We start from the raw sequence: 14,714 nt of genomic DNA, 5'->3' as shown, positions 1-14,714 counted from the left end.
AAATAGGAGCTGGTGACCCAATCCCACTGGAGTGAAGAGGGGGGGGGGGTGCAATCAAGGCCCCCCAGAAGGTTGGGCACTTGGGCATTGCCAGCCTAGCCCCCTAGCACTATCCAAGGGGCAAAGTGCCAATGCCCAGGAGGCACCTTGGCACTGCCCACCAGGCAACCAGGCAATTGAGGTTGGCCCAGACACATCCAGGGGCGTTAGCGATTGGACCATGTGAGGAGGGGGGGTTCACATGGCTGGCGATGCGGGGGTCGCGGGGCTGAGCAGCGATCGGGAGGCCAGCAGTGCGGAGCTATTGCGCATGCACTGAGCTCGGCATAGTGACGCGCTCAGCGCTGTGCTGCCGGCCTCTCCAATGGGAATAGACCCCGTCCCCTCATTTTCTTTGCAATTCCCGCTAGTGACCTCTGCAATGCACAGAGTGGGAGATTCGGTTTGGAACTCCTGGTTTTTATGCAAATTCAACACAGAAATTTTTTTGGGAGAATTGCTCCCAAGATTTTCAGGCGGTTTGACAGGATAAATGCTGAGAGGTTGTTTCTCCTTGTGGAGAGTCTAGGACCAGAGTAAGGGGGGATCCATTTAACACAGAGATGAGGAGGAATTTCTTCTCTCAGAGGGGAGTGAATCTATGGAATTCGTTACCGCAGAGGGCTGTAGAGGCTGGGTCGTTAAGTATATTCAAGGTCGAGATCGGCAGATTTTTAATCAGTCAGGGAATCGAGGGTTATGGGGATAAGGCGGGAAAGTGGAGTTGAGGAATATCAGAGCGATCATGATCTCATTGAATGGTGGGACAGACTCAATGGGCCGAAAGGCTTATTTCTGCTCCTACGTCTTATGGTCACAGCATTAACTCTGCTAATTGCTGAATTAACGAGGTCACCCTCTGCGTATGGTGCACCATTACACTTTTCTTAAACATGTGTTTTAACAAAACTCCAAATCGGACATCGTACCTCACGGATCTTTAACTCCACAGGATTGGGCTGGAACATGGCTCAGACTCAGAACAATTTTCACTTAAAAAGAGCTGTTTACGTAGCGATACAACCGGAGACGTTTCACACGGATAGATAACAGACAACAAATAAACTATAGCCAATCAGGGGATAATTGCACCGATTATTCAGAGAAACTAGTTTTCTTTTCCAAGGAGGGTCTTAAAGGAACAGGGTGGGTGGAACATTTTTTATTTCAATCAATGTGGGGGTAATAATCCCAAATGGAGTTTGGAGGAAGCAAAATTCTTGGATTTGGGGCTGTCTACAATGGTTGTGTACTTCAGTGAAGCACCAACTCCCATTCTCGCCATTGGAAATGCTCACCAAAGGCAAATACCTCTCACTTCTTTTCGCTGAGCGATGCAATAGCTGCGGGGGAGATGGTGGCAATGTCACTGGACGAGTAAACTAGCTAATGCCCAGGAGACGTGGGTTCAATTCCCACCCCGACAGCTGACGGAATTTAAATTCAATGTATAAATCTGGAATGTAACGCTAGCCTCAGTAAAACCCACCTGGTTCCCTTTAGGGAAGGAAACCTGCCATCCTTACCCGGTATGGTTTATATGTGACCCTATGCGGTTCCAGTCCCACAGCAACATCCCTCTGCATTCAATTTAAGAGCAATTAGGGCTGGGCAACAAATGCTGGCCATGGGCGGCACGGTGGCACAGTGGTCAGCATTGCTGCCTCTCAGCGCCAGGGACCTGGGTTCGATTCCCAGTTTGGGTCAGTATCTGTGTGGAGTCTGCACATTCTCCCCGTGTCTGTGTGGGTTTCCTCTGGGTGCTCTGGTTTCCTCCCACAGTCCAAAAGATATGCGGGTTAGGTGCATTGGGCATGCTAAATTGCCCCTTAGTGTCCCGGGATGTGTAGGTTAGAGGGATTGGCGGGATAAATATGTGGGGTTACGGGGATAGGGAGGGCCTGGGTGGGATCGTGGTCAGTGCAGACTCGATGGGCCGAATGGCCTCCTTCTGCACTGTCGGATTCTATGATTCTATGAATATAATGGAACCATGCCCAATGATGGAAACTCGCCCAGCAAGAAACTGGGTTAAAAGCGAGTTCCTGTCAACAACAATCTTGATGAATGTGCTCCTGCATCAACAAAGCAACAAACACGCCAATTCTATTTCTACTTCTCACCTCATTTCAAAATGCTCATTAAAATCCGCTCTTTGGCCAGGGTTTTGGTCCCCTGTGCTCATATCTCTTTGTGACTCAGGGTCTAAATTTAACGATGGTCCTGTGAAGCACATTCCGCGATGCTAAAGGCGCTACAAAAATTGCACAATGTTGTGGATTTAATTGGGTATTTAAGGCTTCCCCAATGTCCTCAAGACAGAAATCAGCGCTATTCGCCTCTTCAATCTATGGACAGCGACATGAACAAAACCATCCTCCAAAAGTCCCAATCAAACTAAACCAAGGGTGCACAAAAATTCAATTATATCAGGATCCGAGCGCTTTGATCGATTATACAGTTTATCTCTTCTGTTGCTCAATCTCCGTCCCAGCCTTGGAACATATGGCCAGTGATCAGTATCACAGCCCATGTGGCAACAGTGGTGGCACAGTGGTTCGCACTGCTGCCTCGCAGCGCCAGGGACCTGGGTTCAATTCCGGTCTCGGGTCACTGTCTGTGTGGAGTTTGCACGTTCTCCCCGTATCTGCGTGGGTTTCCTCCGAGTGCTCCGGTTTCCTCCCACAGTCCAAAGATGTGCGGGTGAGGTGCGTTGGCCATGCTAAATTGACCCTAGTTTTGGGGATGATTAGCAGGGTAAATATGTGGGGTTACAGGGATAGGGTGGGATTCCTATTGGTGCAGGCTCGATGGGCCAAATGGCCTCTTTCTGTACTGTAGGGATTCTATGAGCATGGAAAGAAAATTTTGCGTTTCTCCCCACCACACTGCTCTGCCCCCAGTAGTTGTATTTTGGTGAAGTGGGTTCTGATAAGATGTAGAAAGAAAAATCACACAATGCAAACATATATTGAATATTGTCATTGTGGGACATTCTTAATTCAATATCTCCACCACCACAACCACCACCAGTGACAGATCTTCAACCTTTACCTCATGTTATAATCTCAAAACATCCTCTCAAGACCCAATCCAAGTTATGAAAGGACAACTGATACAACTATTAGCATAGGCTTTTAGTCAAAATCATTCAAATGAGCTTGTACAAAATGGTTCGCACAACAAAGTCTCACAAACAGAAAATGGATGGCAAGTTCACATGATTTTGGATAAATATAGACCAGAAAGCTGGCCAATAGAAGAACAGCTTCTTCCCTGCTGCCATCAGACTCCAGAATAGACCTACCTCACATTAGGTTGATCTTTCTCTACACCCTAGCTATGACTGTAACACTGCATTCTGCACTCTCTCGTTTCCTTCTCCCTATGTACTCTATGAACGGTATGCTTTGTCTGTATATCGCGCAAGAAACAATACTTTTCACTTTATACTAATACATGTGACAATAATAAATCAAAAGGAAGAATACGATAGTCCGTCCTCAATCATACCATGGGATCTTTAACACCCACCCGAGTAAACAGGTATCCATTCCGAGATAACTGCACACCCAACACAATAGAACTTCCTCATTACTGCAGTGTCAGCTGTGGTAATACGCTCAAGCTCCAGTCTTCTTGAGGTTAAAGGGCAGTGTTAAGAGTACAATCAGGCAGTGTAGCAGCGAGCACCAAGGCAGGATAGCCCAGGTTTAACACCAGGCTAGGTTAACATAACTGATCGCTGTTTGGGCAAAAGTAGCATAAATGTAAACACAAGCAAAGACAGGGTTAGGTATGATTAGGGTTCCCCCTCCAACCAACCAGTCAAAACAACCACTGTTGAAGCTCACGTACGAACAATGGTCACAAAGGATCATAGAATCTCAACAGTGCAGAAGAGGCCATTCAGCCCATCGGGTCTGCACCCACTCTCCGACTATCTAATCCAGGCCCTCTCCCCTGCTCTGTCCCTGTAACCTCACACATTTAGCATGGCTAATCCACCTAACCTGCACACCTTTGGAGTGTGGGAGGAGACCGGAGCACCCGCAGAAAACCCACGCAGACACGGGGAGAATGTGCAGACTCCGCACAGTCACCCAAGGCTGGAATCGAACCCGGGTCCGTGGTGCTGTGAGGTAGCAGTGCTAACCACTGTGCCACCGTGCCACCCACCCATGGGCACTGGAGAGATGTTAGTCTCTGTAGAGCCAAACACCAGAGGATATACCTCAGGACGAAGCAGTGACCTATTCCAGAGGCAGAAAGAGTGTGTTAGAAATTCTCCATCTGTACTAGATTCAACATCACGAGACTCTCTAGCATTCTGACATCAGGCCCACAACAATCAGTGCACCCTTATTATCCAATAGCTAGATAAAAAGCAGCATAACTGGGACAGTTAACAATGACACATAGTGCTGAGTGCAATTGGAACTTATGCAATATCCATTGCACACGATTACATTATTTATCAGTGCCTTTCAGAAGATAGGATAATCTAGAGGGATGACCAACAGGAAACCCAGAAGCTACTGTTTAATACTTTAATTAAGCTCTCAATGAAATGAAATTCAATGAATGGACTGACTCTAATATAAAGGAGTGCGAGTGGTCTACCCAAATCCAAACCTCTGCCGAATGACTGTGTTCCAGATCAACTGATCCTCCCCTTGCAATCCATTGGTCTTGGTGTCAAGGCAGCAGGTGACCGAATGTGACATCCAGGAACCTTAACAACGGGAATCGGGGGAGATCTGGCGAGCGTCATACCTCGTACAAAGGAAGGCACTGATGGCTGTAGCAGGCCAATCATCTCATGGATAATCCATGTGCCCCCGATCTCTCGCAACCCAACCTAGGAGATAATAATCTCTCCCTCAATGTCAGTAAAACGAAGGAGATAGTCATCGACTTCAGGCAGCATAGTGGAGAACATGCCCGTCTACATCAACGGGGATGAAGCGGAAATGGTCGGGAGCTTCAGGTTTCTAGGTGTTCAGATCAGCAACAACCTGTCCTGGTCCCTCCATGCCAACGCTATAGTTATGAAAGCCCCACCAACGCCTCTACTCTCTCAGAAGACTAAGGCACGTTAGCTATGACTCTCACCAACTTTTACAGATGCACCGTAGAAAGCATTCTTTCTGGTTGTATCACAGCTTGGTATGGCTGCTGCCCTGCTCAAGACCACAAGAAACTACAAAAGGTTGTGAACATAGCCCAGCCCATCACGCAAACCAGCGTCCAATCCATTGTCTACACTTCCCGCTGCCTCGGAAAAGCAGCCAGCATAATCAAAGGCACCCCGGACATTCTCTCTTCCACCTTCTTCCGTCATGAAAAAGATACAAAAGTCTGAGGTCACGTACCAACCGACTCAAGAACAGCTTCTTCCCTGCTGCCATCAGACTTTTGAATGGACCTATCTTATATTAAGCTGAACTTTCTCTACACCCTGTGACTGTAAGGCTACATTCTGCACCCTCTCCTTTCCTTCTCCCCTATGTACTCTATGAATGGTATGTTTTGTCTGTATAGCACGCAAGAAACAATACTTTTCACTGTCTACTAATACATGTGACAATAGTAAATCAAATCAAAGTGATAATGCCACTGGACTAAATGCAGAGACCCTGGCTCTGGGGACAAAGGTTCAAATCCCACCATGGCAGCTGACAGAACTCAAATTCCAAATTGATAAACCTAGAAGCTAGTCGGAGTAATGGTGCAATGAATCTAACATTAATTGTCAGTAAAACCCATCTGGTTCACTAATGTCCTTTAGGGAAGGAGATCTGCCATTCTTACCTGGTCTGGCCTACATGTGACTCCAGACCCACAGCAATGTCTACATCAATGGGGACGAAGTAGAAAGGGTCGAGAGCTTCAGGTTTTTAGGTGTCCAGATCACCAACAACCTGTCCTGGTCCCCCTCATGCTGACACTATAGTTAAGAAAACCCACCGACGCCTCTACTTTCTCAGAAGACAAAGGAAATTTGGCATGTCAGCTCCGACTCCCACCAACTTTTACAGATGCACCATAGAAAGCATTCTTTCTGGTTGTATCACAGCTTGGTATGGCTCCTGCTCTGCCCAAGACCGCAAGGAACTACAAAAGGCTGTGAATGTAGCCCAATCCATCACGCAAACCAGCCTCCCATCCATTGACTCTGTCTACACTTCCCGCTGCCTCGGAAAAACAGCCAGCATAATTAAGGACCCCACACACCCGGACATTCTCTCTTCCACCTTCTTCCGTCGGGAAAAAGATACAAAAGTCTGAGATCACGTACCAACCAACTCAAGAACAGCTTCTTTCCTGCTGCTGTCAGACTTCTGAATGGATTTACCTTGCATTGAGTTGATCTTTCTCTAGACCCTAGCTTTGACTGTAACACTACATTCTGCACTCTCTCCTTTCCTTCTCTATGAACGGTGTGTTTTATCTGTATAGCGCACAAGAAACAATACTTTTCGCTGTATGTTAATACATGTGACAATAATAAATCAAAATCAAATGTGGACGACTCTTAACTGTCCTCTGAAATGGCCTGGCAAGACACTCAGATGTACCAAACCACTACAGATACCAGATGAACTGTAGTGGTTCAAGATGGCAAATCTCACCATCATCTTCTCAAGGGCAAATGGGCATGGCCACAAATGCTGGTCTGGCCAGTGAAGGCCACATCCCATGAAAAAATAAGGCTGTATGTTTCTCCACTAAGCCAGGTTGGCAACCAGGTGAGAGGTGGCAATAGGTTAGAAGAGGAGGATCCATGTGTCCCTGAACTCTCGCAACCCAACCTAGGAGGTTCAGTCCCAGCTGACCGCTACTTCCCATTTGCCGATTTGTACTGCTTGGAATCTCCCTTGTTGAAAGGACTATTTGAAAATAAGGGGTCCATCCTTTACAACAGAGATGAAGAGAAATTCTCTCTCTCACAGAGGGTCATGAATCTTTGGAACTCTCTTCCTCAAAAGGTGGTGGAAGCAGGAATATTGAAATGATTTTAAGGCAGAGCTAGATAGATTCTTGATCAGCAAAGGGGGGGGGGAAAGGTTAATAAGGATAGACAGGAATGTGGAGTTACAGTTAGAATCAAATTGTAGGGCTGCACCAAGGGGCTGAGTGGCCTACTCCTGCTTCTGATTCATATGTTTGTATGTTTTCAGAGTTCATAGAATTCCTACAATACAGAAGATGGCCATTCGGCCCGTCGAGTCTGTACCGACCACAATCCCACCCAGGCCCTATTCCCGCAACCCCACACATCCACCCTGTTAATCCCCCTAACACTAAGGGTCAATTTAGCATGGCTAATCTACCTAACCCGCACACAGAATCCTACAGTGCAGAAGGAGGCCATTCAGCCCATCGAGCCTGCACCGACCACAATCCCACCCTAGCTAACTGACGGTAAGGGACAATTTAGCATGGCCAATCCACCTAACCCTTTCCTCCCACAATCCAAAGATTGTGGGAGGAAACCGGAGCACCCGGAGGAAACCCACGCAGACACGGGTAGAATGTGCAAACTCCACACAGACAGCCACCCCAAGCCGGGAATTGAACCCGGGTCCCTGACGCTGTGAGGCAGCAGTGATAACCACTGGGCCGCCTATCTTTGGACTGTGGGAGGAAACCAGAGCACCCGGAGGAAACCCACGCAGACACTAACTGGGTGGTTGCCTGGTTGGTGGATGAATCCTAAATCAGAACATCAGGACCTGTCGATCTTTAAATGGGATTTACAAAGCTCCACATTATGCACGGACGTGGTGGGAATGCCCGGAATTCCTTTACAAGACCACTGAGGGACCTCTGCAAACCTACAAGGTAAAAATCAAGGATATGTTTCTTCATTTTTACCTGATCCTTTCTCGTTTTACTGAGAAACACCTGGACACTCCGTGACACACAATCCCCTCGTGAGCAACATTTTCAAAGCATAAAGGTCACGGTCAGAGCCACAAGAGTAAAACATGTTGTGCAGGATTACTCCTCAGATGTAGCTAGGCCCCTAACGCAAGAGAGAAACCTCATAATGGCGGAAGAGGAAAAGACAGTTGTTTCTGACTGGCCGCTTTAGCCAGGAAACACTTACGGAGGAATCAAAAATCGATGGTCTGGACCTAATCAGAGGGTCGGACCTGGAGTGGGTCTCAGATCCTAACATTGCAAGGAAATGGAAATATATTCGAATCAATAAATAGTGTAAGCCTCTGAGAATGAGGTTTACATGTGTCTGTCCATTTGATCTTTCAAGGAACAAAGAAAATTACAGAACAGGAACAGGCCCTTCGGCCCTCCAAGCCTGCACCGATCATGCTGCCCGACTGAACTAAAACCTCCTGCCCTTCCGGGGACCATATCCCTCTATTCCCATCCTTTTCATGTATTTGTCCAGACGCCCCTTAAAACTCACTACCGTATCTGCTTCCACTACCTCCCCCGGCAGCGAGTTCCAGCCACCCACCACCCTCTGTGTAAAAGATCTGCCTCATACATCTCCTGTAAACCTCGCCCCTCGCTCCTTAAACCTTTGCCCCCGCATAATTGACTCTTCCACCCTGGGAAAAAGCTTCTGACTATCCACTCTGTCCATTCACAACTGGGTTCCCCAAATTCAGGTGACTTTTACCCAACAGTCCTGTAGAGCAGCCAATTTTAACAAAATCGGCTTAGTAAATATACTCTTCCACTGGGACAACTGCACTTAAAAAAATCTGGTACTCAGAACGCATTTATTGACGATCCAAGATGGCGCCGGAACGTGGCAACTTCTTACGAGCTGTGCCCAGCATACCCACTAACTCTATCTGTTACTCTTGTTCTATGCTGTTAAATCTCTACTCTAACTCTTAAACTCTCTAACAATGCTTTAATTATTAAGTTGATCTTTCTCTACACCCTCGCTATGACTGTAACACGACATCCTGCACCCTCTCCTTTCTTTCTCTATGAACAGTATGCTCTGTCTGTATAATGTGCAAAAAACAATACTTTTCTCTGTATATTAATACGTGACAATAATAAATCAAATCAAAGACAGGTACAGCACTGGTTTCAATGGGGTGATTGGCCACACAGTCAACAGTGGGGCCTTCCAGCAAGTACTGTGGATCTGCACTCTCTCCTTTCTTTCTCTATGAACGGTATGCTTTGTCTGTATAGCGCACAAGAAACAATACTTTCACTGCGTACTAGTACATGTGACAATAACAAATCTAATTAAGAATCAAATTCGCTCAAAGAGCATCAAGAAATGGAACACACACTACCCGCAGATAAAGTCGAATCTGATTGCACTTTCGGCAAGTTTCATGTTGAAATGTTTTCCAGCGCATTTTGACAAATCTTGAGGGCATCGTGTATTTCTGGGAATAAATCAACTACCAAAACTAAGCTGAAATTCACATGTACAAAGCAAACTGGGAGCTGGGCAAAGGGGCGGGGCAGGGCGGCAAGGGGGGGCAGGGTGGCAATGGGGGCGGGGCAGGGTGGCAAGGGGGCGGGGCAGGTCGTTAAAGGGGGGCAGGATGGCAAGAGGGCGGGGCAGGACGGCTAGGGGGCGGGGCAGGACAGCTAGGGGGCGGGGCAGGACGGCTAGGGGGCGGGGCAGGACGGCAAGGGAGGGGCAGGGCAGGGCGGCAAAGGGGGTGGGGCAGGGTGGCAAGGGGGGGCGGGGCAGGGCGGCAAGGGTTGCAGGGCAGGGTGGCAAGGGGGCGCGGGCAGGGCGGCCAGGGCGGCCAGGGCGGCAAGGGGGGCGGGGCAGGGTGGCGAGGTGGGTGGGGCAGGGGAGCAAGGAGGGCGGGGCAGGGCGGCATGGGCGGATCGGGGCAGGATGGCAAGGGGGGCGGGGCATGGCGGCAAAGGGGGGCGGGGCAGGGGAGCAAGGGGGTGGGGCAGGGGAGCAAGGGGGGCGGGGCAGGGCGGCAAGCTGGGGCAGGGCAGCAAGGGGGGGGCAAGGGGGGCGGGGAAGGGCGGCAAGGGGGGGCGGGGAAGGGCGGCAAGGGGGGGCGGGGAAGGGCGGCAAGGGGGGGCGGGGAAGGGCAGCAAGGAGGGGCGGGGCAGGGCGTCAAGGGGGTGGGGCAGGGTGGCAAGGGGGGGCGGGGCAGGACGGCTAGGGGGCGGGGCAGGACGGCAAGGGAGGGGCAGGGCAGGGCGGCAAAGGGGGTGGGGCAGGGCGGCAAGGGTGGGCGGGGCAGGGCGGCAAGGGGGCACGGGGGGCAGGGCAGGATGGCAAGGGGGGGCGGGCAGGGCGGCAAGGGGGCACGGGGGGCAGGGCAGGATGGCAAGGGGGGGCGGGCAGGGCGGCCAGGGCGGCCAGGGTGGCGAGGTGGGCGGGGCAGGGCGGCATTGGAGGATCGGGGCAGGATGGCAAGGGGGCGGGGCATGGTGGCAAAGGGGGTGGGGCAGGGGAGCAGGGGGGCGGGGCAGGGGGCAACGGGGCGGGGCAGGGCAGCAAGGGGGCGGGGCATGGCGGCAAGGGGGGCAGGGGGGCAAGGGGGCGGGGCAGGGCGGCAAGGGGGGCGGGGAAGGGCGGCAAGGGGGGGCGGGGAAGGGCGGCATGGGAGGATCGGGGCAGGGCGGCTAGGGGGGGCAGGGCAGGGCGGCCAGGGCAGCAAGGGGGACGGGGCAGGGCGGCAAGGGGGGCAGGGCAGGGCGGCAAGGGGGGCGGGGCAGGGCGGCATGGGAGGATCGGGGCAGGATGGCAAGGGGGGGCAGGGCAGCAAGGGGGGGCAATGGGGGGGCGGGGCAGGGGAGCAAGGGGGCGGGGCAGGGGGCAACGGGGGCAGGGCGGCAAGGGGGGACGGGGCATGGCGGCAAGCGGGGGCAGGGCAGCAAGGGGGGGCAAGGGGGAGCGGGGCAGGGCGGCAAGGGGGCGGGGAAGGGCAGCAAGGGGGGGCAGGGCAAGGCGGCAAGGGGGTGGGGCAGGGTGGCAAGGGGGGGCGGGGCAGGACGGCAAAGGGGGTGGGGCAGGGCGGCAAGGGGGGGCGGGGCAGGGCGGCAAGGGGGGGGCAGGGCAGGGCGGCAAAGGGGGTGGGGCAGGGCGGCAAGGGGGGGCGGGGCAGGGCGGCAAGGGGGGGCGGGGGGCAGGGCAGGATGGCAAGGGGGCAGTGCAGGGTGGCAAGGGGGGCGGGCATGGCGGCCAGGGCGGCGGGGCAGGGTGGCGAGGTGGGCGGGGCAGGGTGGCAAGGTGGGCGGGGCAGGGCGGCAAGGGGGGGCGGGGCAGGGTGGCAAGGGAGGGCAGGGCAGGGCGGCCAGGGGCGGGGCAGGGTGGCAAGGGGCGGCGGGGCAGGGTGGCGAGGGGGCGGGGCAGGGTGGCAAGGTGGGCGGGGCAGGGCGGCAAGGGGGGGACAGGGGGCAACAGGGCGGGGCAGGGCGGCAAGGGGGAGTGGGGCAGGGCGGCAAGGGGGGGCGGGGCAGGGTGGCAAGGGAGGGCAGGGCAGGGCGGCCGGGGGGCGGGGCAGGGTGGCAAGGGAGGGCGGGGCAGGGCGGCAAGGGGGCGGGGCAGGGTGGCAAGGTGGGCGGGTCAGGGTGGCAAGGGGGCGGGGCAGGGCGGCAAGGGGGCGGGGCAGGGCGGCAAGGGGCGGGGCAGGGCACCAAGGGGGGAAGGGGGGGTGGGGCAGGGCGGCAAGGGGGGGGTTGTGTAGGGTGGCAAGGGGGACGGGGCAGGGCAGGGCGGCAAGGGGGGGCGGGGCAGGGCGGCAAGGGGGGGCGGGGCAGGGCGGCAAGGGGGGGGCGGGGCAGGGCGGCAAGGGGGGGCGGGCAGGGTGGCAAGGGGGTGCGGGGCTGGGCGGCAAGGGGGGGTTGTGTAGGGTGGCAAGGGAGGCGGGGCAGGGAGGCAAGGGGGGGCGGGGCAGGGCGGCAAGGGGGGGCGGGGCTGGGCAGCAAGGGGGGGCGGGGCAGGGCGGCAAGGGGGGGCGGGGCAGGGCGGCAAGGGGGGCGGGGCAGGGTGGCAAGGGGGGGCGGGGCAGGGCGGCAAGGGGGGGCGGGGCAGGGCGGCAAGGGGGGGCGGGGCAGGGCGGCAAGGGGGGGGCGGGGCAGGGCGGCAAGGGGGGGCGGGGCAGGGGGGCAAGGGGGCGGGGCAGGGGGGCAAGGCGGGGGGCAAGGGGGCGGGGCAGGGGGTAAGGGGGCGGGGCAGGGCAGCAAGGGGGGCAGGGCAGGGCGGCAAGGTGGGCAGGGCAGAGGGGCAAGGGGGGGCGGGGCAGGGGGCAAGGGGCGGCGGGGCAGTGGGGGTGGGGCAGGGGGGCATGGCAGGGGGCAAGGGGGGTGGGGCAGGGGGCAAGTGGGGGTGGGGCAGGGGGGGCGGGGCAGGGGGGCAAGGGCAGGGGCCAAGGGGAGGCGGGGCAGGGGGGCATGGGGAGGCGAGGCAAGGGACGCAGGGCAGGGCAGCAAGGGGGGCGGGGCAGGGCAGCAAGGGGGGGCGGGCAGGGCAGCAAGGGGGGCAGGGCAGGGCAGCAAGGGGGGCGGTTCAGGGCAGCAAGGGGGGCGGGGCAGGGCAGCAAGGGGGGCGGGGCAGGGCAGCAAGGGGGGCGGGGCAGGGCAGCAAGGGGGGCGGGGCAGGGCAGCAAGGGGGGCGGGGCAGGACAGCAAGGGGGCGGGGCAGGGCAGCAAGGGGGGCAGCAAGGGGGGGCGGGGCAGGACGACAAAGGGGTGCAGTGTTTCACATAATAAAATAATCAATGCAGAATCTTACCAAAATACTCGGCCTTTGGCTTGGCCTCCATCTCGTGCTCCAGTCTCTGGGTGAGAGCTTCCAATTTTAACTCTGCCCGGGACGCTCCGCTCTCCGGCTGTGCATGGAGGGTCTGGCAGGGCAGGCGGACCCTGGAGGAGGTCTCCGGCGGGTTGCAGTCCGGATCGTGCGGGAAGGCCGCCCGGGGGAGCTGCTGGCTTTGCCCCGGGTTGGTGGGGAGCCGGGGGGAGTCGGGCACTGGCTGCCCGCTGCCTCTGGGGTTCTGGGTGGCCTGGGTCTCCCCCAGGGCAGGCAGCGATCCCGCCCAATTCACTGGCTCTGTACCAGCAGCAGGGACGGAGGGAGGTGGCGGCGGGGAGGGGGCAGCAGGAAATGTGGCCGGGACGCGGTACCCGTTGGGGTGGGGAGCAGCAGGGCTGGGGAGGGGGCTGTCTGGGGGGGTGGTCTTGGTGGGGAACTGCCCATACCCTGGCTGGGGGTCCCCACTCGCCCTGGGGGGGCTGTAAGAGGGGTGATCACAGGGGCTGGACCTGGGGCTAGTCTGCGGATAGACGGGCTGAGCGGCCGGCGGGCTAGCCCCAGGGGGTTGCTCCAGCCCAGAGTAGCGATGCTGGGAGGCTCGGGGGGGTTCAGGGGGTTTGGCGGCCACTTCGCCGCTCAGCCGCTTGTGGGGGCGGGATCCCCGCTCGGGGCTGTCGGGGGGCGGGACGGGGAACCCGCCGCCTCCGTTCAGCCGGCCCCCCGCGCCCCCCATTAGCAGCATCTCCTCCTGCTGCCTCTGCAGGTGGATCTTGTTCATCTTGGAGGCGAAAACCCGGCGGGTCTCCTCGAATTCGGGTTTGCAAGCCTCCCTGTTCACTCGGAAAAGCCCGTCCCTGGAAGCCTCGTACATGTTGAGATCCTCAATGAACTTGCTGGCTTCGAGCCCCAGATCCTCGTACTTATCCATGGCCAAGCACGTCTCAGAATCCCAGCAGAGCAAGATCCCACAGTGTCAGAATCCCTGCACGGGAAGATCCCACAGTGTCAGAATCCCTGCACGGGAAGACCCCAGTGTCAGAATCCCCCGCACAGCAAGACCCCAGTGTCAGAATCCCTCGCACAGCAAGATCCCAGTGTCAGAATCCCCCACACAGCAAGATCCCAGTGTCAGAATCCCCCGCACAGCAAGATCCCAGTGTCAGAATCTCCTGCACAGCAAGATTCCAGTGTCAGAATCCCCCGCACAGCAATATCCAAGTGTCAGAATCCCCCGCACAGCAAGATCCAAGTGTCAGAATCCCCTGCACAGCAAGATCCAAGTGTCAGAATCCCCTGCACAGCAAGATCCAAGTGTCAGAATCCCCTGCACAGCAGGATCCAAGTGTCAGAATCCCCCGCACAGCAGGATCCAAGTATCAGAATCCCCTGCACAGCAAGATCTAAGTGTCAGAATCTCCCACACAGCAAGATCCCAATGTCAGAAATCCCCTGCACAGCAAGATCCCAGTGGCTGCTCACTGGAGAGAGGGATTTAATTCAGAGTTCGCCAGCCCAAAATCCAATCCCAAACTTATCCATGTCCAACTGTACACTGGCTCATTCCCAGAATCCAGGATGAGAGAGAGAGAGGGAGATCCCTTTGCAGGTTTTCCAGTCCCGCCGAGGGGGGGCTGCTGCCTCTCCTGTCCCTCCGGGCTATCCTCTCCAGCACTTTCCTCGCCTCTCCCAGCTCCCACCGATCCGCAATGCGGAAGTTTTCCAACTTTTCAAAAACTTTTCAGAAAGTTTGCAGGAAGTTTTCCGTCTCCCTGTCCCGGTGTCCGGACAGAGCTGCGGCCGCGGTTTGGAGGCTCAGCCCCTCGCAGCCGATTCCCCGGGACTGGGAGCAGCGATTTCCCGGGACGAGACCCCAGCCGGGACTCCGCTGGAAAGAGTTCAGACTGTGGCGGAGGGGCACAGAGGCGGGGAGATGCTTCAC

The 14,714-nt window shown here is 56.1% G+C and overlaps 1 protein-coding gene across 1 annotated transcript in view; it reads right to left on the bottom strand.

Moving 5' to 3' along the window:
- The window catches only part of limd1a (LIM domains containing 1a), a 77,095-nt gene extending 62,417 nt beyond the window's left edge, over positions 1 to 14,678 (bottom strand). The window contains exon 1 of the mRNA XM_078199715.1: positions 12,755 to 14,678. Within this exon, the coding sequence (XP_078055841.1) occupies positions 12,755 to 13,703 (949 nt within the window). The 5' untranslated portion in view covers positions 13,704 to 14,678. The remainder of the gene's footprint in view (positions 1 to 12,754) is intronic.
- Between the last annotated feature and the right edge of the window lie 36 nt (positions 14,679 to 14,714).

This window comes from Mustelus asterias, chromosome 2, assembly GCF_964213995.1.
Source record: "Mustelus asterias chromosome 2, sMusAst1.hap1.1, whole genome shotgun sequence".
NCBI classification, from domain to species: Eukaryota; Metazoa; Chordata; class Chondrichthyes; order Carcharhiniformes; family Triakidae; genus Mustelus; species Mustelus asterias.
Note: the sequence above shows the minus strand (reverse complement) of the source record. Positions and strands in the feature narration are given on the sequence as shown.